Source organism: Penaeus vannamei, chromosome 3, assembly GCF_042767895.1.
Source record: "Penaeus vannamei isolate JL-2024 chromosome 3, ASM4276789v1, whole genome shotgun sequence".
Classification (NCBI taxonomy): Eukaryota; Metazoa; Arthropoda; class Malacostraca; order Decapoda; family Penaeidae; genus Penaeus; species Penaeus vannamei.
Genome location: NC_091551.1, coordinates 39,583,284 through 39,610,783, shown reverse-complemented (window position 1 = coordinate 39,610,783; position 27,500 = coordinate 39,583,284). Strand labels below are relative to the sequence as shown.

The 27,500-nt window shown below is 46.7% G+C and overlaps 1 protein-coding gene and 1 long non-coding RNA gene across 3 annotated transcripts in view; both read right to left on the bottom strand.

Moving 5' to 3' along the window:
- Positions 1-2,871: 2,871 nt before the first annotated feature.
- Positions 2,872-27,500, bottom strand: part of LOC113799904 (Rho guanine nucleotide exchange factor 3) — a 302,882-nt gene continuing 278,253 nt past the window's right edge. The window contains exons 8-19 of one of the 2 annotated variants that reach the window (XM_070145240.1): positions 8,177-8,376; positions 7,731-7,980; positions 7,351-7,524; positions 7,057-7,236; positions 6,767-6,946; positions 6,417-6,638; positions 6,176-6,316; positions 5,755-5,968; positions 5,509-5,629; positions 5,212-5,330; positions 4,747-4,875; positions 2,872-4,183 (exon numbers count right to left, since the gene is read on the bottom strand). In XM_070145240.1, coding sequence (XP_070001341.1) covers positions 4,101-4,183; positions 4,747-4,875; positions 5,212-5,330; positions 5,509-5,629; positions 5,755-5,968; positions 6,176-6,316; positions 6,417-6,638; positions 6,767-6,946; positions 7,057-7,236; positions 7,351-7,524; positions 7,731-7,980; positions 8,177-8,376 — 2,013 coding nt within the window. In that variant the 3' untranslated portion in view covers positions 2,872-4,100. The remainder of the gene's footprint in view (positions 4,184-4,746; positions 4,876-5,211; positions 5,331-5,508; positions 5,630-5,754; positions 5,969-6,175; positions 6,317-6,416; positions 6,639-6,766; positions 6,947-7,056; positions 7,237-7,350; positions 7,525-7,730; positions 7,981-8,176; positions 8,377-27,500) is intronic. The other variant, XM_070145243.1, reaches the window with a different exon arrangement.
- Positions 18,604-27,500, bottom strand: part of LOC138867961 (uncharacterized) — a 53,140-nt gene continuing 44,243 nt past the window's right edge. Inside the window, exon 3 of the long non-coding RNA XR_011399927.1 lies at positions 18,604-19,916. This is a non-coding gene — a long non-coding RNA (uncharacterized lncRNA). The remainder of the gene's footprint in view (positions 19,917-27,500) is intronic.

Below are 27,500 nucleotides of genomic sequence, written 5' to 3'. Positions count from 1 at the left end.
ACCAATTCCACTGCAGAAACAATGGATGACATCCAAAGTTATATGCTTAAGACACAAGATCCCATAACTCACGCTCCTTCCACACTTGAAGTGGTTGCTGATATTCATACCCCTCCTACTAATATTTCCCCTACACCCCTTCCTCCTACTCCCTCTCAACACAACCTAACCCCCTCAATTCCGTCCACCTCCGATATCCATCCTCCCAATACCCATCCTCCTGATATCCATCACCCTCTTACTCACAGCACCCCTACACCCCTTCCTCCTAATCCCTCCCAAGACAACATATCCCCTTCAACGCAAATTATCCATCCTTCCGATATCCACCCTCCAACCACTAATACTCCCCCCACATCTACTCCCTCCCAACACAATCCACCCCCGTCAACCCCAACTATAGGCACATTCTCCCTCCCTCCATCCCCTCTATTTTATGCGCTCCCTCCCAGATACACACGAGAATCACTCATGTCACAACAATGCCCTTCCCCAAATTCCCTATCTCCTAATACCCCTCCTTCTCCCCCAGATTCCCCAATACGTACCATATGCGATATCACTCATAAGCTATAGCTCTCCTACATTGGTCCTCTATGTAACATCCCTCTTTCATTTCCACACATTCCCTTGTCCGGTCCACGCTTTAATACAGCACGTACCTCTGCTTTTCCACACCTATCCTCCCTTCGCCGAACATATGACATCCTTACAGAATCCCACAGCTTCTGCCTTGACAACCTTCCTCAGATGCATAAATATCCTTCACTTGATCTAACACCCTTACCTAAACCACCATAACCTTTTCCCCCATCTTCAACCTTTCAACACTCCTCTAGATAGTTAACACATAGCAACTATTACCTGACATCCCCTTTACTATACCTTCCTATAGTGCTATATGACCTTAGATGTCTAGCACATTTATTTTAACCATTAACCATTGAATATGTATTTATATATATATATGTTTATATATGTATATATTTATATATGTATATGTTTAAATATGTATGTGTATATTTAAATATGTATATATATGTAAATATGTATATATATGTATATACTTTAAATATGTATATATGTAAATTTGTACATGTTTAAATATATATATATGTGTGTATGTGTATGCTTTTATATATGTATTTGTATAGAATACATTACCCTTTTACCAGTTTAAAAAAACTTTCAAATGAGGTGGTACTTTCTTTAGAATATGCCTTTTATACAGCTCAGTTGAAGTGATTCAGTTCAGTTTCTATTTTCAGCCGACCTTGCATTCAGTTTGGTAAATTGTGAATCAGCTTGGGAGATGTCGAAAAAGTTTAAACTGATATTTATTCAATGTATAATATATTTGCTTTCTATGCATGCCATTGTCATCTTCAAAATGTTTATTTATTCTCTTCCCTGATATGGAATCAGGCATCTCCTTAGTGTGCATGTATCCCACTGTCCAAACATAAATAATAATCAGTTTCACTCCCCATTTTGAGGGTCTATATTCAACATTAAGCTGGATACTTCCCTCTCTACTTCTGTTTCACTGCCACATTGGAGCAGAAACACACCTCCCACTGAATACCACAATACCCAAGCAGGCTATTACACTTCTTTCTCTGCTCTTCTGGCATCTGAAATTTGACACTTCTTTTGACTTGCATATCCCTGAGCATTTTTTATGTCAACATTTATTAGACAGTGACCGAGAATGAATTTGCTTGCAGTCCTCCCCTAAACGATTTTCAGTTGTACAGCTGTAAATGTAATTTCCACGGCTGTATGCGTTCTGTCATAAAGTTGAGCAAATGTGTGTGTATGGATAAAAAGTGACTGAAGAGTATTTATAGTCATAAAGTTGAGCGAATGTGTATATGTGTATGGATAAAAAGTGACTGAAGAGTATTTATAGTCCAGAACATGATGTGTACAATTAATATTAATTTTAAAATATAAACCCTTTTCACTACAGCACATCTGTCGACTACTACCATTATCTTGATAGCATCTCCCCATCTGGTTGCTATACTATAGTGATAATTTTTTTTTAGAGCCATTTACTGTATTATGGATAATTAATTTTTAGATTAAATGAGACTGTTATACTTTCAGCAAAACACTGAAAAAGTCTGAATAATAGGTTTTGGAACAAAATTATTAAGAAATCATTGGTGTTATTGTCATTAGCCTCAAACATCATTACTAGTGTCCATTATCCAATCCTCTGCATGTTTATTGATAGGTATGGTTAATTTAATTTTAGATAATTTCTTACAGATCCAAAGTATTTTAAATCCTCTGTTTTATCAGCAGTAAAGTCATTCAGAATAGGTGGATGCTATGATGATGTGGATATTAGTTGATGTAAACAATGATGCCTATTATCTTATATACTAAAAATGTCAGTTTTGATGTTTTGAATTTGTGTAATTATGTTATATATGCACAGATAAAAAGTGACTGAAGAGTATTTATAGTCTAGAACATGATGTGTACAATTAATTTTAATTTTAAAATATAATGCTGCTAATTTGTTTGCATAATTTTTAAATATAATATTTGACCAGTCAGGGCTCCTATTTTAAGAAAAAAAATGTCCAAGAAAACTGATGTCAGAAGAAATGAAATTTTAATGGAGCATTTTATTAAAATGTAGTTTTGTAATGGACAAGACTAAAAAATATAATTTGATCTTTTTTGAACCCATATGAAAAAAATATCAATAAGACCGTTATATCCAAAGTAAATTTAAAATTAAACCCATCTAGTTCACTTTTTTACAAAGAAGCAATATTGTTGAAACGTAATGTTGATTTACAGTTTGTATATGATAAATCTTCCATAATCTTGCAAAAAGGAAAATAAAACATATTTCAGTCAAAGAAACATATTTTGGTCTCTATATACATTTTTACAACAAATACATATATTTATATCACTGTACATGATAAACTATAATATATAATAGAAAACAAAGTTAAATTATATACAAGCATTAAATCAGTAAAGGATAAAGCAATTTTGTCTTGCTTGAACCATTTGGTATATGAACACCATGACACACCATACTGCTACACACTTTATAGGACAACTTTTTTGCTCAACACTGAAATTTAATGAATGCTGTACTTCAAATAGCCAAACTGAAAGACTACATCTGACGAAGAAAATTCATGTGCGTCATAATGATGAACGTGGCATTACTACATACTCTTTTATCACAATTTTTATTCTGATGCAACATCAAATACTTTCAGTAACAGAATCTGAGAAATTATAGATACAGGTGATAGACAAGGTTGCTTTTAATATATTTTACTGACTACTAAGTAAAGCTATTTTATCTCCATTGGAGGTCATATTAAGATATTTTAGTTTTGTGTAAATGAACTAAAATTGAAAATAATGAAAAGCACTTGTAAAGTGTTACAGCCAAAATAACTGTTAAAATAATAATAACAATAATTAATAATTATGATAATTAATAAAAATAATGGCACTTCATTACTTTTTCTCCAGTGACAACGAACAGCCAGTTATTTAACATCTGACAACATCAAAAACACAACTGGAAGAAAGTTTATCACCTAAGCCTGCAGGTGATGTTTATACTCTGATATGATCACCTTATAGATAAATAAATTAGGGATATGTTTAAGGAATTATCACCTTCATTATCTGAATACATCCTCACCATCAACTTGCATCCCTGCCTCCCAGATTTGTGACACAGCAAACTGAATGTGACTAGATTCCTCCTATTACAGCTCCTAGCAGTATATTTTTCCACAGCAAGAAGCCTTGTTTGTTTAGGAGGTTAAATTTGGATTATGTCACTGTACCTTGAATGAATTCATTGGTCATAATCATCTGAATAATGTGCTGAGGAACAGCATCATCACTATCTTAGATAAATAAATGCCAATGAGGATTCGTTTCATTTTTTACCCTTCCTTACTGGATAAAATTTTGTGTCATCTAAAACTGCCAATTTGTAGATGATGTGTAATCAGTAAACCAGATTATTCAACTTCAAGTCAAAGCAGATTTCCTCAAGCTTTCTTGACAAGACTTTACACTGCTAGCAATAGAGATGTTTCTCACACAGGATGGTGCTGGATCTGGCTTAGAGTTCTTCCTGAGCCTCTTCCTTTCTTGTGACCGCCAAAGCTGAACCACAGACCTGAAGTAGACATTCATTTGATTAATACCCCATTCTTGAAGAAATAATAATATTAATATTTTCATGACTGTAAATGCAACATAAAATATAACCACTGCAACTTCAGAACTGTCTAGGAAGCACCTCAAAAGCAATAGAAAATACACATAATCTAAGAAGAGGAAAACTAGGCTAAATATTAGAATCTAAAAGCCTTGTTTAACACCAATTTGATTATAGCTTCATTAAGGATAATGTCTTAAAATATGATTCCAGTTAAGCACCATCACCAATCAGTTCAGTTATCAGTCAGTACAGCACTACAAATAGTCAAAATTAGCAGAGGTCCAATTTATTATATACAAATGGTTGGGGATGATCACATTTATCAAATCTTTATGAATACGCTACATGCTGTAAATCATCTTGCGTTGTACATCAACTGTACAAACTCTTCTTAATGAATGTAATTTAGCATCAGTCTTGGTTGTGTGAGTGCCACCATCACCATAACTATGTACAATAAATGTATTTGTTAGCAGGTCTCTTTGTCCAGTTTTGCCGCAAGGTTTGTCTACACTTGCCTTTCTTCTTGCCTTCAGGTGGCTCAATACCAGAAGGGAGGCTATTGGAGCGTACTTCAGGATCAACATTGACTAGAAGTTCAGCCTGAGCGTATGTCATGGCTTGTACACGCTTGTGCGATTTGGTGGCTGTGAGAGAACATACCAAACTATTTCATGTGGATTTTTTGTGATCTGGTGCAAATTGCTACTTAGAAAGAGGAAAGATTGTACATCTATTTCTTGATATCTGATAAACCCTATTGCAATATAGAAACAGAAACAAAACCGAAACAGCATGAAAAGAAAACTAAAACAGAAAGAATTACTAGTTTGTGAGATGTGCATCATAATCATAAAGAAGTAGCTGCCTTAAGGCAGCTACTAATTATGTGCCAGAGATGATCTGGAGTAAACCTGTAGGGAGGATAAAATTATAATAGAAATGTAGTGGCTGATAAATGAAGAACTGACTAAAGTACTTACTTCGAGGTCTCTTTGGCCTATTCTTTTGGTTGCGAGCTGCAACTTTTGCCAAGTGTTTTGCTTTGTCTGCTACTACAAATCCTGCAGATTCATCTTCTGCTACTAGTTCCCGTTCTCGTCTGTCAAAGAATCACATGTTAGTTTGCAGAAATATATACAGTTTAAAAGACTAACTGATAAACAAATGCTTTATGAAATAAAAGATCATTTTTTTGAAAACAATGATTCATCACTGTAAAACCACAAAGTAATCTGTCACATGATAAAACAACTTGATCTCTATGATAAAAAACTTACTTGAATGCCTCCATCCATTTTTGTTTTTCTGCAGTAGTTTTGCAAGAGAAAACATACCACTTATTCTTCTCAAAGCTATGAATCTTCCATCCATTATGTACATTGATGTTGAGGCTGGAGTCTGTAGAGAAGAGCACATAAAATTAAATGTGAAATACTGATTTTATTGTCTGCAGTGTTGAAAAGCAGGTTTAACCCATGTCCATCCATTTATCATATAACATGTTACTATTAGACCCTCCTTACCTTTCCCATCAGGGAGATCAACAATCTCACAGTTATCGAGATTGAGTCTCCCTCTGTAAACAAAGGTGTTCCGCTTGAGGAGGTCCCGCTTGCAGTACACAAGCTGATGATCAAAGAGGAATAGGGTAACTTCCTTTGGCCAGGATCCACCAACTCCTTTGGTAACTTCTCCTTGGTAGATCAGCTGTGAACTGTCCTCAAGGAGTTCCGGTCCCTTGATAAAGGCAAGAATTGTTAATATCTGAACTTACAAGTATGTCACAAACATATATTCTATAAGCCTGTTGTGCATTGCATTCTGACAAACAAGAGATAACATATTTCTTACACTGCATTGCCTAAAAATGAGTTCCAGTTTTTTTCAGCTACATCTGTTTAGCATTAAAGAATATGGCAACAATACTTGTAAATATCTCCTTACCTCCCAACCTTCCACTGTGATCTGCCAAGACGCAATCTTCTCTAAGCATTCCATTCTTCGCTTTCTTTCATTCACTAAGAGAGCCACATCTCGCATAGCCTCTAAGGCCCCTTGGACACTGGTGTAGTCAGGATGGTCAGGCTGAAATTTAACCATAATTAGTATTTGACGACTTTTAATTATATATCATTATTTTACTCTGACACGTGTAAATCAACCCGCAGCTAGCATATCAATTTACCTTTGTATACTTCAACAATTCTTGAAGTTGAAGAGGATATTTGCAGATCTTTTGAACTGGCGTTAGGAGAAATCCGTCGAGAGAAATATCAATCATTTCCTGAAGTAGTCTGCATGCCTCAAAGAAGTGTACATACTTCTGATCTTGGTAAAGCTCTTGTAAAGACGATACTGCCGACGGGTGGTTATTACAATATTCACTGTAGATCTCAAATTTCTCTCTCTGAAAATATACGGATATGAAATACTGATACGGGACAGACGAATATGTACATAATCATTCCACCCATATACGAATTTATACGAATACAGTCGACGAAATGCAAATTTCAATTTAAAGTAAAAACTTACGTTACGTATGAAGGTCGCGCCGATGCAAGACTTGAATGGCTCTTGCCAGTCGATGCACATTTCAAGTTCTCTTAGGAAGTTACTCTGGAAGTAGTAAAGCGCCTCCATGTTGCCGAAGATCGTCGACACTCGCTCGTCGGTGAACATGTCGGGCCTTTTACGGACTTGTCTGAGGTATCCCTAAAAACGGAAACAGAAAAAAAAGATCAACACGATTCCTACATTACACAACTTCACTAAAAATAAGCCTCGGAAAGCAATCATCTACGCGTATTGCATGATCTCCCTACCTCGACGACGTCCCGCAAGTGTTTCACGAAGTCCCGCTCAGTCGATATGATTTCATTAATAACGTTGGTGCGAATCTGGTCGTGAGATAACCCAGAGATGCTGAGCTTCCGTGCTGGTCCTCGAGCTGACGTGTCCTGGTGGCCTGACGTATCTTGGTGCTCTTCCTGGTTCACTAGTAACTGTTGATATATAACAAATATATAATAATACGTCTCATAAATATTTTCCAATAGACACTCGCTCTTTCAATGCTGGATTTTTTTCTATGCGTGCTTCTGCCAGCTGTCCCTTACCCTGACAAACGCCGCCGGGAACCACCCTGCTCGATGGCTGATCCGTCCCCACCACCAGTCCTTGTCGCTCGAATCTATCACAGTGATAAGGTCACCCGCTTTGAACACTAACTCCTCGCAGTCAAGGGTGACATGGTCCCACAGAGCTTCGGCATATATAATCATATCGTCATCCTGCAAGTGAAAGGAAATTTAAATGCTATTAATCTCGTTTTTAAACATTTTCCTCCTCAATAAACCCAAATTCAGTTATATACAAACTTCGATTACAAACGAATGCTTGAATATGGATAATTCCAACCAACAAACTCAAGAAGGCATTAAAAGGAAAACTACTCAGACAAACTCCTCGATATCCTGAACAATGACGGGAAACAAACCTCTTCCAAACTTCTCTTCAAATCGGTTCTAAAATCTTCGGAGTCGGACATTCCAATCTCATCTTCAGAAGTCGTGTTGTCTTCGTTGAGGATGTTGCCGGCCGAGGGTCTTCGCTGCCGTCTCCTGGGGGTGTTCGTCGGGCTCCTGCATTTGCGAAGGGTCGACACGGGGGTATCGTAGGCCTTGTCTAAATCTAAGGGTTGACTAATGGAGCGACGCAAATGGGAGGAGCCTTTACTTCTCTTCAGACTGGAAACGAGGAATCAGGTGATAAGTAAGGCTTCTTTTCACGATTCCCTACTTAGTTTTACTTTAAATATGTTTATTAAACATTGATATGAGGTGTGAACTTCGTGTACCAACGACACAAAAAGTCGACAATATTAAAAAAGAAAAAAGAAATCCATCTACTTTCCAAGCAGATACATTCCCACTGCCAAATTACCTCTTGGATCTGTTTAAGGATGCAGTGTGTTGAGGCAATCTGTGGGCGGGCCTTATCTTGATGGGCTGCGGGGTGGAGAGCTGACGCGAGTAATGCAGCGAGCCACGCCCTCCAGCGCCGCCCACGTCGCTGTGAGTGCGACGGACCGCCCGTGGGTTCACTTCTCTCAGCCCGCTTGATCCATCATCTGCCAAGCTCGCCTGGAAGATAGAAATGAACAGTGTGATTATCTGAACTTTTGCCACGTCTCTCAGTAAGAAAATATATTGATTGTTACTAGTCATTCACGAGCCTGCAGATTTGTGCTGTGCTAATATAAGACATGTTCAATGGGAAGATATTTTCCTGCAAAAGTTTGCTATTGCACCAAATCCCTATATACTAGACAAAACGAACAGCTAACAAATTGACGTAAAGTTTACAACTACATACTGGGTTCTGCGAAAACACCTCTACTTTAGTATGCTAATGGATGTAATATGTCATTTGCATCATAAATAGCCCACAGTGATGCTCGGCACAATGGAAATATATTCATCTCCGCCATTATTTTTTCGTATAAATATACATAAGAAAAAATATACCCCAAGAGATTCTGCCGGCGGGGTCATGACTAAGAAGTCTGTGCAAGTGCGTGTTATTGCCCAGGGCACCTGACGTCATACGGCCCTGGGCAAGAAATTCTTCTAGATCCCAAAGATGCAAAGATACACTTGACATCGTGCGCTGCTCTCGAGTTACTGCGGACGCCGCCGGCCTCTCGCAGATTCTAGTTCCAGCCCACTACCACTACGACCGTTCGCAAACCCCACGCAGTTACACGATCTGTCCGAATCGTATTGTGCAACCCGTTTTTCAGAATTCAAAACCGGTAGAACACGTGGTCACATTACCTTGACAAGAAACTGAAGGCCATTAAATACAACCATCTTCTCAGCGTATTTCTTTTCCGATCTCAGAGGCTTCTGGTCTGGATCTATCCGCCGTTTAAACTGCCAGCGGGAAATGGGCAGTTGCCAAGTGTGTAGTTTATATAATAAAACAAGGAAAACTTGCTGATGTGTATGTCAGATTTTTTCCGACAACTCAATCTTTCAAACGACCACAGAATACATGACTTCACTTCCAAAGAAAGAAGACACACAGTTACACTAACGTTACACCTTCACGATGCCGGCAACACTGCGACAAACAGGTGTCTCCAGGTGCATCACTTCGCTAACAGTTGAAAGTTAAATACAGATTTACATAGTTGAGTTTCAGTTCTAAAGCCCACTTCACGCTATTAGCAGATCCAGATCACAATAACGCAGGTCGGATGTGCCAGGTGCAGGGCTCGGCTGCACTTGTTCGCCCCAACGACTGGCGGGGACCGAGGCATGATCTCGGGCAGAACCCATGTACGCCCACCGGGTTACCAGACGCCAAAAGCCCTGGAATTTTCTACGCCTTATGTACTCCTTTTGAATTGTTTATGCAGCTGCTATATGTAAAGGCATAGGAATACACATTACCACTTGTAATCTCAAAGTGAACAGACAGTTTTATTGATAAAATAAAATGCTGGATAATCGGCAATTGGCATTGAACGTAACCAGTTCCCTCTGACGTCATATTCCAACTCCATGTCTCCTACCGGGAACTCACGTATACATTATAGTAATTATCCTGCATGAGGAATTATGCAATCACGCCTCGATGCTGCCTGCCATCCGCGAGATGCTTCTCTCCCGCCCTCAAAGCCGCCTGAATTTCTCCGGTCGCACCCCCCCCCCCCACCTCGCCGCGTGGCTACCCAACCGCTCGGATATTATACATCCAGCCCGTGATTCCCTTGGCGCCCCTTTTCCGCGATGCTTTGGCGGAATTTCTAGGCGAGATAAGCCCACCACCGCGGTCGCGCGCGATTTCGAATTGTTGCAATCCGATAAGATTACGACGAACGCAGCGAGGTTCACTGCTTTCAACGCCAATACTACCTTACCTTGAATAAAGTTATTCGAAGAAATGTTACCGGAAATCTACGTCTTGTCCGGGAAACACGGGTCAGAGCCAGGGCAGACCACGGGAGGGAATGCTTACCAGGACTGACTAGCCAGGGAGGAATGGCATGCCACACGGGTGCTGACGAATATACTAAGCTTTATAAAAGATAAGATCAATCACACGAGTTACCGAATCTTATCTCCGACTCGAGATAAGCATCACCTAACGAATTCCTCGGGGCCACTTATGAACATTCCAGGGAACGCATTTTTCACAAGATCTTCCCCTTTTCCGTTATTTCTCGTAATATTTCCCCCGAAAATACTGGTGACTCATCATTAAACCAACATTACAGTCACCACGATGCACGGACATGCGGCGGGTTACACGCCACATTTCCAGGCGAGAAACTATTTTTTTGTGGTTTCTTAATAACGTTATCAGAGATATTGTATCTCTTATCGCTAAGCACAAACTATTCCATCCGCTCTTTTCGCCCTCCGTTATCCTAAGCGTGGTGAATAATTAACGAAAGTCTTAAAACCGCATTCATTCCCACCACAAAATCCGCTCCGTGTCTTCCCGGGACAGTACACAAACACCTGCCTTGCCGATTTAACGCTCTGCAGATTTTATCCCGGCGCAGAATTCAATTAAGGACAATTTATTGAGCCTCCCTCGGCACACCCGGCCTGCTTTCCACCACGCGCTGCGGGCCGCGGCGTCACATTGCATTTGAATTAAAGATAACACCGAATAAATAACCTCAAATCGTGGGGTGATGCAGGCCGCTGGGCATCGTCAGCCGCCCGCATTGTGTGTCAACCTGCGTCACGAACCACTCGTCGTAATTATGTGGGCGGGAGGCATGGTACTTTTTCCGAGATTGGAATTGAAACAGTGCGTTTTGCCATAGAGGTAGTGGGAGAGGGAGGGAGAGGGAAGGAGGGAAAGAGGGTGGGAGAGGGAGGGAGGGGAGGATAGGGAGAGGGAGGGAGGGGAGGAAAGGGAGAGGGAGGGAGGGAAGGAGAGAAGAAGAGGAGAGGGCGGGAGGAAGGAACAAGAGAGAAAAGAAGGAAAAGAGGGAAGGAGAGGGAGGAAGGGTGGAGGGAGTGAAGAAGCGAGGAGGGAGAGGAGAAGGAAGGAAGAAAGGAACTGTACGTGAAGTTACAAAAGGAAGGGTAGAAGAGAGGAGCAAAAAAAAAAAACAACAACAACAACATTTCAACCTACCCCCCGTCCACCCCCCCCCCCCCCGCCCGCGCCGTCTATCTCCCATCGGTGCCTCCGGGGGCACAGTGCCTCGCGCCACCCGATGGGCCGAGATACCTCAACGAGAGCGATAATGTCTACCGGAGGAAGCCCGTATCTCTAGGCCGGAACTCGGAATTTCGTCACCAGTCATTTCGTGTGAAAAACGCTATTTGGTGGAGATAACTGTGCAGGTTCGTCTGCACTTCCTCTTTGGGGAGCGGGTGAGTGAATATATGTGTGTGTGTGTGTGTGTGTGTGTGTGTGTGTGTGTGTGTGTGTGTGTGTGTGTGTGTGTGTGTGTGTGTGTGTGTGTGTGTGTGTATGAGAGAGAGAGAGAGAGAGAGAGAGAGAGAGAGAGAGAGAGAGAGAGAGAGAGAGAGAGAGAGAGAGAGAGAGAGAGAGAGAGAGAGAGAGAGAGTAAGTGAATGAGTGAGAGTGTGTGTGTATATGTGCACTTGCTTGCATTCAAGAAATCCGAACACCACACAAGACGCTTCTCTTTCCCCTCCGACCAACAGCCGCAAACAAAGTAGGAGCGCCAGGGGCTGTGATCGCAAAACCACAGATTAACGAGCGACCAGAGAACAAGTTGACACACCATCGGACACGACCCGCGGCAAGTCGGGCTAAAATCCAGCGAAGCCCCGAGGACAGGCGCACCCACCACGCCGAGAGGAGGGAACAAAGGCAGATTGACACAGGAGTGATGTATCGGCACCGTGTGTGTGCGTCTGCGTGTGTGCATGTGAGAAGGGGGGTTTACACTCGACCCTCCACCAGGTATAAATGGTTAACATGCGCGACAGTACTGTATCGATCACCTGTCTCCCACCCTTCACCCTGGGAGACGTTTGCGCCGTCTGAATGAAATTGCACGATCTTTATTTGAAACCGGGAGGAATATTCGCCGACGCCTGATACGCCTTTCCGCGTCAGGGAACTGGGGCGGCGAGCGGGAAAGGCGTAAAACATTACTCCGAAGAACGTATCTCGCGCGAGAGAGATAACAGTGAACATGGATGTAGCTGAGACGATAAAATGCCTACAACGACAAACCCTAAACCAAAGCCGAGAGGTTTTGCAAGAGGGTGCATTGCTGCAATAAGTTCGTCACCGAAAATGGCCAGCGCAACGTTCTGTCCACACGGTGAACCACGTTTCTGTAGATTAAAAGCCATTTGGAGGTGAACCCTTTTCGCAGCAATTTAACAAACTCGATTTTTAATTTCATATAGGTGCAGTGAAGCTAATTATTCATAAAGTATTTTAGAAAACTATTTTCTCGAGAACTGAGTAAAATACAGCATCAGCAACTTGCAGAACACCAGAAGGGACTTGCCGAGACGATCAGAATTCACTAGCCTAAAGATCGGCGCCCAGCGAATGGCCTCGGCCGTGCTGGAGGGCGCGGCGGTTCGCTGTACAACACACAAGGCTACTCCCGCCGATACACAATGGGCCGCAATCAAAGCGCCGGGAATCGTCGCTGTAATTGGCGGCGAGAGGCTGCAATGTCCGCGGCGGCATTCTCTCCGCCGAGAAGGAGCCCTGCAATAACTTCCCATTGCGGCGGCGTGGCTTCGAATGGAAATCTAATAGGACGCAGCCACTCGAGGGAGTCCGCAACAGGACATTTTCCCTCGGCGAGCGGACAAAGAAGCTGGAGCGGAGGCCCGTTCTGCGGTATTTGCTCATCTCGCTCAACTCTTGCTGGGGTAATTGCTAGTGTTTTTCCCAGCCACGACTGCGAGGCTTCCAAAGGTTTCTGTTTACTGAACCACTGCAACTGGTAGCTACGTTCGGACGTCAGATTCCCACAAAATCAAGGTAGCAGTGGCCTTCGTCCTTCGCAAAGGAGAGCCGCACATAACAGGCGTCTTTTCCGAAATCCAAAGCTGGTCAGATATTGATACTCTTGGGATTTTCCAAGGAAGGGCCTTCGGGTAAATACGATATTGATCTCCAGCCTCGTAACCGCAGATGCAGTCTCCCAGAGTATCTGTGCCAGATCAGGTGGAAAGCCTGGCGTCTCGCAATACGTCGGGTATTACGACAACCCAGGCTTCGCCTCGCTCCCTGGGCCGCGTTGCCCTGCCCGCTCGCTCGCTCAGCCTGCGCCGCGTTGCCGTGCCACAGGTCAGCTGGCATGGACGGGCCCGGGGCGGTCGTGCTCCTTTTCCAGCGAAGCTGTGGCGTGTGGAGGCCCTGCAATCAGTAAAGGTAATTCAGGCGGGTCAAGACGCCCAAGAACGGGGAGAAACTGCCTTCGCACGCTCACTAAACTGAAACGTCGCAGGCCAAGGCACATTCCGGCGCGATCGGCGGGCGCCGGCGCAGGCCAATCGCAGCGACCGGCCTTTCGCAACGCGCTGGCACGTGATTTCCACATCATTTATCGGAGCAGATATGCAACAGTCATGCAGCATTACGACACAAGTTCTCCTGCATATCCACAAAGATTAATAACTTCTGGCCGATTCAAGCATTCGCACAATACTTCCCTGCTACTTCTATGCTTACTCGCCCGAGCTGTGTAACATTCCCTCACGAAACCATTAGCAACGGCATCACCGCGAAAGGTAAACCACAACGGAGTTACCTGCTGTGGGCAACCACGGCGTACTCCCCGCACGCACCATGCTGCTCTCTGAGCCTCCTGCACGAAGGGAACGGGCTGAAGGAGCAACTTTGGTTTGCATGTTGATACTGATTTCTTAAATCAACTGGTCTGGAAAACCGTGCACCTGCTTGCCCTGACTGGACGCCTGGCCACAGGGCAAATGTAATTAACGGCGAATAATACTAACTAACTTTATCTAAATTGACTCTGGGTAAGACTACACGCCGGAAGTGGTCGCCATTACACTCCCTCGCGCTCTCCCCTCACCCCCTTACGCCAAACTTCCGGCTCAGGCTTTATGCGGGCAACATCGACCGAAAAATAATTATCCCCACATAACACACGGGAGCGAATCGCGGGGATCTGATGCAGCGACTCCTTCGGGGGAGTCGGAGTGCATCGGCAAGGAGAAAGGGCCGGGTCGCGCGGGCCAGGGAAGCGTGCGAGCTCAGGGCGCTTCTCCGACGGCGGCCTCTGAGCACGCGGAAGTTCCGGGCTGGCGCTGCGGCGCGCATGTGGCACCCGCGCTCCCCCGCCCCCAGGGCACAGTGCTTTCCGCGTGGTCGCCCCCCTCCCCCGTGCGAAGAATGATCCCTCTCCGTCACGCACACGGACGCACGCATACACGCACATATACACAGAGAGAAAGTGAGAGAGAGAGAGAGAGAGAGAGAGAGAGAGAGAGAGAGAGAGAGAGAGAGAGAGAGAGAGAGAGAGAGAGAGAGAGAGAGAGAGAGAGAGAGAGAGAAATGAAAGGGAGAGAGAGAAATGAAAGGGAGAGGGAGAGAGGACAGACATGGACGCCCATCTGCTCGCCATCCCGACAACATTTCGAAGAAAAGGAAGAGAGAAGAAAGATTCCGCAGGAACTCTAAAATGCAGATGCAATTTGTAGCGCCGCCCACAAAACACGGGGTCCTGACAGGTTGCAGCATTTACTCCCAGGGGACACCATGGGGGAGAGGTTAAGCTGGGAAGAGGGAGGGGGGGGAGGAGAGAAAGGGGAAAAGAGGGCATTTCTATATTTCTACACAAAAGGACGGTGACGGCGACCACAATGAAAACAGATAAAAATAATCTTATGATCTTACTAACTACAAAAGGGTTGTAATACTCAGCTAAACACACGTAACACAAATCCTTACGTAACAAAATCACCTAAATCTGCCCCCCCCCCATTTCCACACAGGGTTCTAATCATCACACCAAAAGGGTTGTATTATCAGTCTTGCATATCTCCCTTGAATCCTTATCGTTGGATAACACGACGTAAATAAAAGCTCGGCGCGGTGTTTGATACTCACCCCCCCCCCACCCTTCCCCGTCCCTGATCGTACCGTAAAGCAACGCAGACGACCCCCCCCCCCCGCCCATCCCACCACGCCCCTGCTTATGCCCCTCCTTATGTCGTATAACAACGCAGACGCAGCGACCCCCCCACCACCCCCTCCCTCCTTCATAGCTCTCACTGGCATAGGCGAGGACACAGGCCCACGGGAGACGAATGCGTGGCGTCACATCCACCCACTCGAGGTTCTAAGGGGGAAGGGGGAGGGGGGGGGGGGAGGAAGGGAGGGAGGGAGGGAGGGGGGTGATAAATGCCAACAACCCGCCGCCGCTGAGACAGGGGTAGGGATTTAAAGAGGAAAACGTGAGAGATATGCGACCCGACTTATTATTTCTTGCTCGTGTTGACAAAAGGAAGGGAGGTACTCGATCTCTGGCAGGTGGGATCGTCCCCGCGCGAGGAAAGGCTGCTCCGAGGGGCGTGGGGTCCCTGATATAAGGTGAGAGGGAGAGGGAGAGGGAGAGGGAGAGGGAGAGGGAGAGGGAGAGGGAGAGGGAGAGGGAGAGGGTGAGGGTTGAGGGGGAGGGAGAGGGAGAGGGAGAGGGAAAGGGAGAGAGGGGGAGAAAAGGAGAGGTAGGTGGGGAGAGAAAGATATATATATATATATATATATATATATATATATATATATATATATATATATATATAGAGAGAGAGAGAGAGAGAGAGAGAGAGAGAGAGAGAGAGAGAGAGAGAGTGAGAGAGTGAGAGAGTGAGAGTGAGAGAGAGAGAGAGAGAGAGAGAGAGAGAGAGAGAGAGAGAGAGAGAGAGAGAGAGAGAGAAAGAGAGAGAGAGAAAAGGAGAGAGAGAAAGAGAGAGGGAGAGAGAGAGGGAGAGAGTTCGCTTTTACACAATCCCGGGAACATAAACACGATCAGCGAAAGGAGATTTAACGGGTGATACGTGCTGCTAAACTGTTTATCTTCCAACCATAACACGACACCCATACCCAGCTCCATACCCTCAGCCACCCCGAGACGCCCGAGTAAAGCAATTAAATAACCCTTTATCCCGTATCCTTCTCCGCATTGTCCTCCCCAGCTGGACGGCCGAGAAGGACCGACGATCCTTTGTGTCGGGCGGCGGGGGTCCTTCGGTCGACCCGAGCGGGGGGCGACAGGCGTGAAACACAACCCATATGGTGGTCAGCCAGGCGCTAGTTGGGTCAGGTCAGTTTCTTTCGAGAAGAATTCCTTGATATACGCATTTTATATATCTGTCTATCGTGAGGAAACCTTGAACGAAAGTCAGTAAGGTAAAATTACGTGTACACATCGACGCGAACCAATATTCAATGAGGTAATTACATAAAATTACGCTCAAGGCCACGTTTTCCCACAAGAATGTTCTAAATTCACACGGCGTCGCGATCTAGAGGAAATGGGCAATTACCAAATAAACACAGGTCCGCCGAGATACAAAAAGCGCTATTTGTCCTCCGCTCGAGGAGGGCCGCGCGACACCCGGGCCGGGACGAGAGGCGTGCGACCAAGCCTCTTCGCGCCCCGGAGCTGCGGGTAAACAACAAACAGGCCCTTAAGAAGCAATCCATCAAAGGGAACCAAGACCCTCGAGACAGCATAGGTCATGGCGCCCTCTCCCCTCCCCCGGGCTTCCCCGTCGAGTGCCAGTGACCTTGGGTCTTACTGGGTCAACAGGGGTCACGGCACTTCCTGTTAAGATTGGCACCGTGACCTATCAGGGACCTGACGAACCTCTGACCTTTGCCGTCGTGATCGCGTTGGACCATTTGATGCCCCAAAATTTGTAATATTAACCGTCATTTGCTCGACAAAAAGACCTCGCCGGATACGGGGTGAGGTCCCACATGTCGAAATTCGATGCCAATGCATTTTTCAAGCAAAAAAATGTACGGTGTCTCTAGTCTGTTTTACCAACAATTAAAGGTATATATCTAAAATTAATAACCCCTTGCAATGTTCGCATACATGTGTACTTAAAAAAGTTAGAAAGGTAGAGCCAAGCGACCGGAGAGATAAAAAGATGGGGGAGAAGGAAAAGGGGAAGGAAAGAGAGGAGGAAGAGAAGGGGAACATATGGCCCGGGGATCGGCAGCAACGGCTTTAAGATCCATCAAGATTTCCTGTCTCACACACGCTCCTGTGGACGGATCATCAATCACTCCCAATCAGCACATCCAATCAGCACTCCCGATCTCAACTCGTGCGCGGTGAGGTACGGCCTCACGTGCACACGCCCCGACGAGAGTTCCGGCGGGACCTGACCTTCCTGCCTCGAGACCAGGTCGGAGGAAGGAAGGAAGGAAGGAAGGGCGAGCAGGCAAGTGCTTGAGGAGGCAGGCTAGTACCTAAACATCCTGCTTCCTTCATGCTACATGTTACGTCATTCGATCCGACTAAAATCCACCTCGTAAACACAAGCGATATCCACGAACAGCAATCCTTATCCGAACGTTCCTCGCCCTATCATCCACGCCATGATATCGGACGTCACAACATCAAAAATCCCGACAGCCGCTCGTCAGCCCCGAGGGCCGTGCGCAGCGGCCCGGCAAAGCGCCCCTCCGCTTTTCGCCAACCTACCCCACCCCCCCAGCTCGAAAGGCCGTGCTTCGCAAACCGTATTGCGGATTTTGCTTTTATCACTTCAAGTGGACTCTTTTGTTTTAACATCGACGCAGGAAATCAAAATGACTTTCCTACCAAAGTACGGAGCAGTCTTGCTCATGACGTCTTTTCGAAATCACGTAAAACAGAGCCTGCAGACCTATCGACCCAGCGAACGCGATTGGCGAATCAGCAAAGCAGGTCATTTGCGCGGAACGAGGGCTTTCGTCACGCGGGCGAAGCAGTCGGGGATGGAGCAGGTCGTGACGAGGGGACGAGGCGTCGTGCGATCAAGACCCTCGGTTCGCCGTCAGCACGACAACGGCAGACCCGACACGGAGTGGGCCGCCGCCGCGAGAGCCGACCTGCCGTGCTTGTGACACTGAGCCCTACAGCGAGCAAGCGACACCAAGACTAACAGCTCTAAGGGCTTAATTGAAGACGGATCCATTCATATCAACTTTAAATGTAGGTCACGAGGCGGTTGGGTTCGCTCCCCTCGTGCACGCCCGCGCTCTCCACGCCCGGAAGAATATTGCGCTCATATTAAATGTATCATGGGCGTGAGAGAGATGAGAAACGGGGGAGGGCGGTGGAGGCAGCGTGGGGGGAGGGGGGGGGAGGATGAGGATGCAACAAGCGGAATAACTTTGCAGCAGCCAAGTAAAAGTCGCGGATCAATATGTCGCCCGCGGGCCTCGCTGGATCACTTGAAAGGAAAACTAAATTGGGAGACATTCTCCGCTCCAGAAGCCTCAACCGCCATTGTCTCTTGTCAATGGTGCTTATTATTCACAGAGAAGAAAACCGACTTCTCTTTCTTCAATTCCAAAGAGCGTAATCAGATATCCACGTATCCGCGCTGCCGACAAGACTTCAGACCTTATTTACACTTTGATAAAACCAACGCTGCTTCCCACCGCAGGACACGCCCGGCGAGAACGTGAACTGGTGCAAAATGGGTTTCTATTTCGCTTTCGAATGATTTGACATTTTTTCTCCGCGAAACGTTTGGAAAGTAACAGGCATTCCCTCCCTGACACCCCTTTGCACGGTCACCATACTAGCGTCACTGTTTTCACACGAACTAATACATCTTGAAAGCCATACTACAAAGTGCGACCTTGCTGTCTTTCGCTCGGCCACGAACTAAATTGACCATATTCAGGTACTGCTACAAGACATGAATGTAAACAAGAAGGCAGCGCATTACCTGGAATAAAAACATTTACATACAGGTCCCTACCGCCGGCCCCTAATGCGCTCGAGGCTCGTAACAGTCTATGCAAATTAGGCAACAACAGATTCTCCAGCATCCTCGCTGACTGATAAATGCGAACGGATGCTTTTGCTCTCGGGCAGTTTCTCATCCATAAATCGCCTGCAAAAAATCTGAAGAAACGGCATTCTCTCCGCAAAATTATGCAATGAAGATTTTAACGTCATTGGCGAATAGCAAATCTCGGAATAACTCTTTCCTACTGAGCGACTATGAAGAGTATTTAAAAATGTGACGCAACACAAGGCACAAAAGAGAAAATAAAGGAGGATTCATGAAGGGTTCTCGAGTTCCGAATTATTCCAAGTTCCCGAAGCGCTATCACACAAGAATCCCCAAAGCAATAAGGGCCAAAAGTGACTCTCCGACTCATGCGATTTCGACCTTACGAACACCCGTGTTGAAAGACACCCCTTTTGTCCCCGAGAGCCTCTCCACATAAGGGCCTGTGGCTAGAAAGCTTTGTCGGCGTAGTCACGAACGCAGATTTCCCGTCTCTACTGATTACGTTTCTTTCTTTATAAGAGAGTAAACACGGCGCGTGAACAGGCACACCTTCGCGCCCGTTGTCACGACACAGATGGACTTTATTAGCTAATTAGAAGTCGTGCGACGGAATACGTTACCGCCGGTGTATCAACCTGGTTGCTGGACCCACGACTTACCTGCAATGAAAAGAAAAAATACATTAATTCCGTGTAAAAACAATATTGATAAATTTAAATATAATGGACTAAAATCAGAGAGAGAGAGAGAGAGAGAGAGAGAGAGAGAGAGAGAGAGAGAGAGAGAGAGAGAGAGAGAGAGAGAGAGAGAGAGAGAGAGAGAGAGAGAGGGGGAGGGAGGGAGGGGGGGGGGCAGACAGAGAGAGACACATGTCAACCGAAACAGACGACGTCAACACGCTCACTATTCCCTCTCCCCCTCCGACGATTCCTTCGCAAGCCCGGCTTCACCAATTAGCGCGCAAGAAACAAAGAGCGGATGCCACCGACCGCCTCCTCGTCTCCGAAATCCCGACGAGGACGCCACCGAATGCGAAATGGATAGACGCCCGAAGCCTCCCGGTCGTTCATTTACGACATTCTATCACGAAAGGATGAAAGAACCCCCGACGCCATTGTCGTAAGGTCCGCTGATTAGAGCCAAGCCACACCCAGGCACACAACTAGGCCAGGGTGTCACAGAGACGCTACAGTGCACGCGGCGGGGGTGCAAGCAGGCTAATCAAATGGTCCGTCCCAACAATCAACGTCAATCATCAGCCGTAACAATAAAAAAGTTCGGTGAAACGTTCTTAAATAGCGAGGAAACTTGATCCTTCATGAAACGTATACAGTCAAATCGAAAAAAATCGCCAGCGTATGGTTCTAGTGACCATCAATGTACGGGAAATATTTCGATCTGGTGGTATTTACTCATCTTGCTTGCAATAGACAAACACAATAGATAAATAAAAACCACTGTATATAGACATAGGACTGATTTGTTTGCTGGTTAACAAAAACAACAGTGCCGTTTAAACATCATCCAGACAAAGGAATGGTTTGGCCAAAATCTGCACCGCCCCTATGCAAAACAAAGGAAAACATTTATTCGGTCAATTATTCCTGCAGATCGAATCGCATATAAATTGCTCGTCGATTGCAATATGAAAAGCCTTTTTCTTATTTTCTTTCGACTGATAATTTTTTTTTGGAGGCAGACGTCCGGCAGCCGGGTCTTCTGGGGAGAGTACCTCCCTGTACGACACCTGCGCCCGCGAAGTGGCAGCGCTTGAAGCCCTCCCGCTTAGAATCAATTTCTACATATGCAACAATTGAGACATCAGCTTTAGTGCATTTGCCCTGGGAGCCCATCTACCGCCCATGCACGCCCATTGTGGAGCAGAGGCCTGGCATTGAGGCAGGTCCCGGAAAGGTCCTTCCAAACCGCCCTCGATCTCCCAGTGCTACAGATCCTTCCCTTTGCCTTGCTCGTCTCCGCGGGCGAGATGAGCAGCAGAGCCAACGCAGCTGCACTGAGGACAATCTCTGCATTGCTCTTCCACCGTGCATCTTCGCCTGTCCCGCGGGGAGTGAGATCAAATGACCTGAAATGTAATCACATCTGCTCGGCCGTGCTTCACGTGCGGTGAGGCTGGCGGGCGCACGTGTCTGCTGTTCACGCTTCCCCAGCTGTTGTTACCCGCCGCCTCCCCTCCCTCCCCCACCCCGCTCTCCTCCACACCTGGGATCCCCCAAGCCAGGTAAACTGGTTCCCGGTAATTTAAGAGGATTATTCGCGTATTTTCCAGACGCCGCGAAAAGCTTGACAAACACGTACATAGAATAAACATATACAAAAAGCGACCTACATCTCCCTTTTGCGTGGAAAATGAACGCGAACAACACCGCCCTGATCCTGCGCTGATTTGCGGCCCCGAGCGAGCGAACGCCACCGCATTCCCTTCCAGCGCCTCTCCTTAATCAGACCCCCAGTAATTTTACGAATGTTCCAACAGCCAGATTCATTTTGTTGTTGGGAAGCGCTGCCGCCTCGAGGAGCGAATTGGGTCGCGTGACCTCCGCTGCGCCGACGTGATTGCCAGCCCGGGCGAGCCGCCTGGATTTAACGCCGCTCTCGTCCTCCCCGACGGTGCGCGAGGCCCGTATGGCAAACGCAAAATTATACATTGCGTAACTGGAAAAAAATATTAATATTTCCGAACGCACAATTATGCGAGAATAAACGTCTTCACATTCGAAGTTCTCATTTATTTCGGGTTACCTGGATTCATGACAAAATCACTTGTCGTTTCCCAACATTCAACGGCCTGTTCTCTCTGACGGCCGCGAGAACACCGCCCCCGTGTGTCAATCCCACGACAAACACGCGCCTCGCAACAGCTCAGCCAAAGCGTCAGTGGAAAAGGAAATACTTCACCCTACACCCTCGCGACGAGAAACCCTACACACCGGCCACCCTCCTCCCGCCAGCTCCCCAGCCTTCACCCTTGGACTTTCCCTGCATGAATACCCGCCCCCCCCCCCCACCCTCCCACTCCCCGGGGACCGTGCGTTCCTGTTTCGAAAGCCGCTTCTCCCCGGAAGTGCCACGGACGCCCCTGGGAAACGTCCGCGACAGATTCCCAGCACGTCCGAAGGGGAGCTTATCTGAGCGTGCCAGACCTGAGCCTCATTTCTCCCCGGTGAGAAAGGGAGCCTCTTCGCCCACCGCCACAGGAAATGAATGGCGCCCGCTCGTTCAGTCCCTTTGCGTCGGCAGATATTTCAAACGTTTGCCGGGTTTATGAGATTCTTATTTATAAAAAAATCTCATAAAGCCATATTTGCTATTCACTCATCTCCCCAATTGACAAAAGAAAGAAGAAAAAAAGAAATGAAAAATCGAGTATATTCAGATCCTCAATGAAACCTCTCCCCCCCAAAAAAAAAGAACGTAAAGCTGTTATTTACGGCTTACGTAAAAGCGACGAATATTGCGACGGCTGACCGAGAAACCCGCGAGTCCCGTGTAATAGATGGGATTGTATTTTTTCCATTCTCTCGCCCCATCCGTCCTGCAACGTCTACCGTGACCCAATTCGACTAAAAGGAACTGAACGAGAAGAACAAAAAAGGAAAATATCATGTTCCTTACCAACAGCCGTGCTTACAGATCCTTTGAATACGCCTTGATACATTTGTGTGCTTCCGTAGAAATGATGAGGACGATGATGTTGCAAATAACAATAATGATGACGTTTCGAATACTAATAATAATGAGCATAATGTCGATAACAACACTGATAATCTTAATGATGATCATAATCTAATTGATGATGAGGATAATAATAAAAACAATAACCATAACCACCAAACACATGAATAACAAATCAAGAGAATAAACATAAACAAGAGCCGAGGCTGCTCGCTCTATCCCACCCACACCATAATTAGGTGCAGAGTCGAACCGCTTAATCCCGAGCAGGCCACACGAAGGTCAGCCAGGTCAACGGGGTCAGCGTGTGGCACCGAAACCCACCCCTTCGCGCATTACACCTTTTCCAGATAAGAATCAACAGGTGTTTAATTATCCCTTGGAACTTTAAAATGTAGACTGTGAATTCTTTAAGGTCGGGATTCCTCTGCCTTGTCGAAGTTGGAAAGACGGTGCATAATGCGCTAAGGTTCCATAACGGGGGCTGACGCAGGAGCCAGAGTGCCAGGGATGGACTGGTAGAGTGCCCTTGCTCTTGCAAACAACCGCACAGTAACCATTGAAAAATTGAGAGGACATGTCCCTCGCCATTGCTAAACCCTGTAGGGAACTTGGGACATTTCTACATTTTCCAAACACAGAACTACATATTCGGACCCATCAATACTTCACCCCGAAATCCATAGTGGATATTGCATGTAAACAGCGATTCGCTCCAAATGCAACGATTATCATATTCATGCAGGGGCTGTGGAGGAGGCGTAACCTAACCTTTATGGGCGAATATTTTAGTAAAACCGCCAACTCGGACTGACATTCCGCTCAATAATAAAGCACGGAACGCGAGAAACCTTGATTCCTCTACGACTTAAAATGGACTACTTATTTTCAGGATAGTATCTCCTAAAGTCTCTGACAGGCGCTGCTCTACAGCTTCGAAGGGTAACTTACGGAAGATATTTGCAGCTTTCTCTTGCCGGCCTTGAAGAATGACCCGACGCCTCGAAGCAGCATGCGCACCTTGGACTCGCTGCGCTGCAGGTGGGCCCCTTCGGCGGCGGACGGAAGGTCCACCGCCGAGTGCACGAAGGCGGCGGAGACCAGCCGTGGGGAGGAGGGCGTGCTCCGGTGGCCCCGCGCCCACTTGGGCGAGGGCGTGTTCTCTCGACTGCTGGCCACGCTCGTGCTCACCATCATCTCCGGCGCCTCCTCCGCGTGGCTCGGCGGCCGCTCTTCCATCATGCAGTACTCCTGCCACTTGTCCGCCGACACCGAGGACACGCGGTGCTCGCGGGGCACGATGGTCGAGATCCTCTTGTTCCTCCCTCCGAGCGAGGGGGCGGGAGCGTCGCTCGCGCAGCACCTGGCGGCCATGCTCTTGCTGCGCCCCCAGGAGCCCATCCTCTCGCGCGGGCGAACTGCCGCGCCGCAACTCTCGGACTTCGTGCGGCACATCCCGTAGCTGGGGCGGTGCGAGTCTCTAAGCGTGAGCGGCAGCAGGACCATCATGGCTGCACGCAATCATCACAACCGCAGAGAACCTTCGTTCCTTCGGCTCGCAGGCAGCCTCCGTAGGAGGGCACAACCACACTGACACTCACAAGCAGAGGAAATGTCGTTATAATACCATAACGAGGTTCGAATTCTCGAATGTAAAAAGCACTGCATAAATCAGTCGTTATACAACACACAACCCCAACCGCACATCCAGCTCCAGCAAAGGGGCACCACAACAAATCCCACGCGAGCCCACGGAGAAGAGCACCACGACCTCCGTCCAACTCACGGCGTCACGAACAACTGACCAGAAACTCCACACCTCTGACCTGGCCTCCTCCTCCCCCGACCCGACCCCCCCCCCCCCGCGTGACCTCAGCCCCGCCTCCCCAGACATGCCAAGTCCCTCAGCCTCCCGGTCTCCCCGACGCTGCCTACCCTGGGCATCCCGAGCTTAGAATGCCAGCGGTGGACGAGTGGGGGTTTGTTGTTCGTTTCTTTATTTTACATTTCGTTATTTCATCGTATCGAGGAATCGCAAGAAAACGTAGTGACTCAAAACAGAACAAACATCAATCAAAAGCATTCCACTTCCAAGCGCCCGTCATTCCAATCGAAGCCCAACGATTTTTTCACATCCCAATTTACTCGACAAACAAATTCCAGGAACATTTTAAAAACCTATTAATCACAGTAAATACAATCCTGGGGAAGACCTCCGACCACCCCTTACAGCCCCCCCAGCCTCACCCCTTCCCCCCTCCGTCTGGCCCCGCCCACAGCCCACCCTCCGATGAATGGTGGATCACCCTGGCTGACCTGAGCTCTGGCCACGTGCAGCCTGAGGAGGTTTTGTTGTCTAGACGAAGCTCATTCGCGGTGGAATGTTGTTTTTGTTCCATTCCATTCATCCAGTGGTATGTAGGGAATAAGGCAAGAAAAGAAGAGAGAGAGAGAAAGAAAAAACATCCAGAATACCTATCGGTGTGATCGCTACGAATCAATATCCACAGAGAAGTAAATATGTTTTGTATGCATTTAAGTTTAGACACGGTTGTTCGAATGGACATGGAAACAAGAAATATATCTTATCAAGTCCTCCCGATAAAAAAGTAAAAACAAAAAAGTACAGCTCAAACTTTATATAAAGTAAGATAAAAGATCTATAAACTTTTTTTATCCTTAGTCAAGTTTTTTAAAGTACCATACACTCCCGTAGCAAACCGCAGATTCAGTCAGACTTCTTCGCAGAAAATGTTCATCGACTTGTAAATCCCTGGGGTGTAGCCACAGGGGAAAATAAAAGACTCATAAGCTACTCCTAATCCCTGGCTAATTAAGGACTCTCGCCCTTACGTCCCGGTCGCATCTCTAGCCCCCCTACGCCTTCTGCCCCAACGTCATAAGGGAGAAGATCGCCTGGCAGGACGCTCATCACAGGGGAGGTATTCCTGGCCACGCCGCGCAGGTGAGGCCGTCGACGACAAGGAGCGCCCGATGAGGACAGACGCAAAGACGGAAGTGTCTTCGATTTCCGAGAAGGCGCGTCCCTAAGAAATTGGAATTTGTGAATGAAACATCCATTACAATTAGTACACTCATTTGTAACAACCCCTAATGAGTGACGGGGTGACCATTACTCTATTATGGCTTATTTCTTCAGAATTATTATCATAAGTATAGATAACATCCTTTTGTCTTATGGGATTACTGATATAGCCATTGTGGACCATACGTTTATTACGGCTGCCATCATCGTAATATCTTCAGAATGATTTTTATAAGTATAGGTCATATCCTTTTATCTGGATTACTGCTATCGCTATTACTCTTCTTGTATTTCTTTCGGTGTTATTTCATTTTCCGCGTGTGCCCCATGACTCTCAATACCACGAGGAAAGCATGAGCAGAGCTCCGCATGCACAGCCACACGAACCACCTGCCACCCAAGGCTATTTTTGGCCGGCGATCAAAGAAGAAAAAGATCGCGCATGAAAACCACCGTCTCATAAATACGTGACGATCCGCAGCGAACCGAGTTTAAAGTGGTGTTCGTGATGTCGGAAATCCGATATAAGAAATGGCGCGGATTGATGCTCTCGCGGCTCCCTCGCTCATCTCGCCCCGCGGTCGCCTCCCCGGGTGTGACATTACACAAGGCGGTGGCGCTGGTGCTGCTCCCGGGCCGCCCTCGCACTTCCGGATTCGCAACCTGGTGACGAAGCAAACTGTGGCGCCGAGAGTGGCTTTCGCGCGGAAATTGGTGCAAGATTATTAATCCACACCCCACCCTCCCCTAGTCTTGCCTTCCCACCCCTCCCTCCCCTCGTCTTGCCTTCCCACCCCTCCCTCTCCTCGTCTTGTCTCCCTACCCCTCCATTCCCTCGTCTTGTCTCCCCTCTTCCTCCCTCCCCTCGTCTTGTCTCCCCACCCCTCCCCTCCCCCTCTATATGTGAAGGAATTTCCCGCAATCCCTGGCCAAGAATGCGGATGCCAGCGCCGATAATCATGGTTCCGACTTGGAGAGCTCAAAACTTCCCCTAAGCTGATCCGCCAACTTTCTTTTGCTCGAGCCCCGTCGTCGCTCCACGGGATATTTCACGGTCTGAGATCATATACTGTATAAACACCAATCGTTCCGTAAACTAATCAAAACTCGCCGAACTCCTGTATAAACGAAATGTATCCATCGCCGGGAAATCTTCCGTTCTTTATTCAAACTCAACCGCTTTGAAATGACTCAAGTTCTGCTTCGCGATGAAAACTGCAGAAACCCAAAGACTCGTTAAAGACTTAATCGCGTGACGCCGTATAATTCCCTTGCAATAAAATATTCGCGAAAAATCAACAAAGTGAAACGGATTACGAGTAGATTCGCACAAGAATAGATCCAATAAATACGTATTATGCAAGAGGAAAACGAGATAAACAACATGAAGGTCAGTCGCCCCACAGGAAACCGAACACGAGAAGCCGACAATGCATCGCGCATTATCTTCCTGCTTGCGAGGAGGAAGTAACCGGATACCCCCCCCCCCCCAAGCACGCAT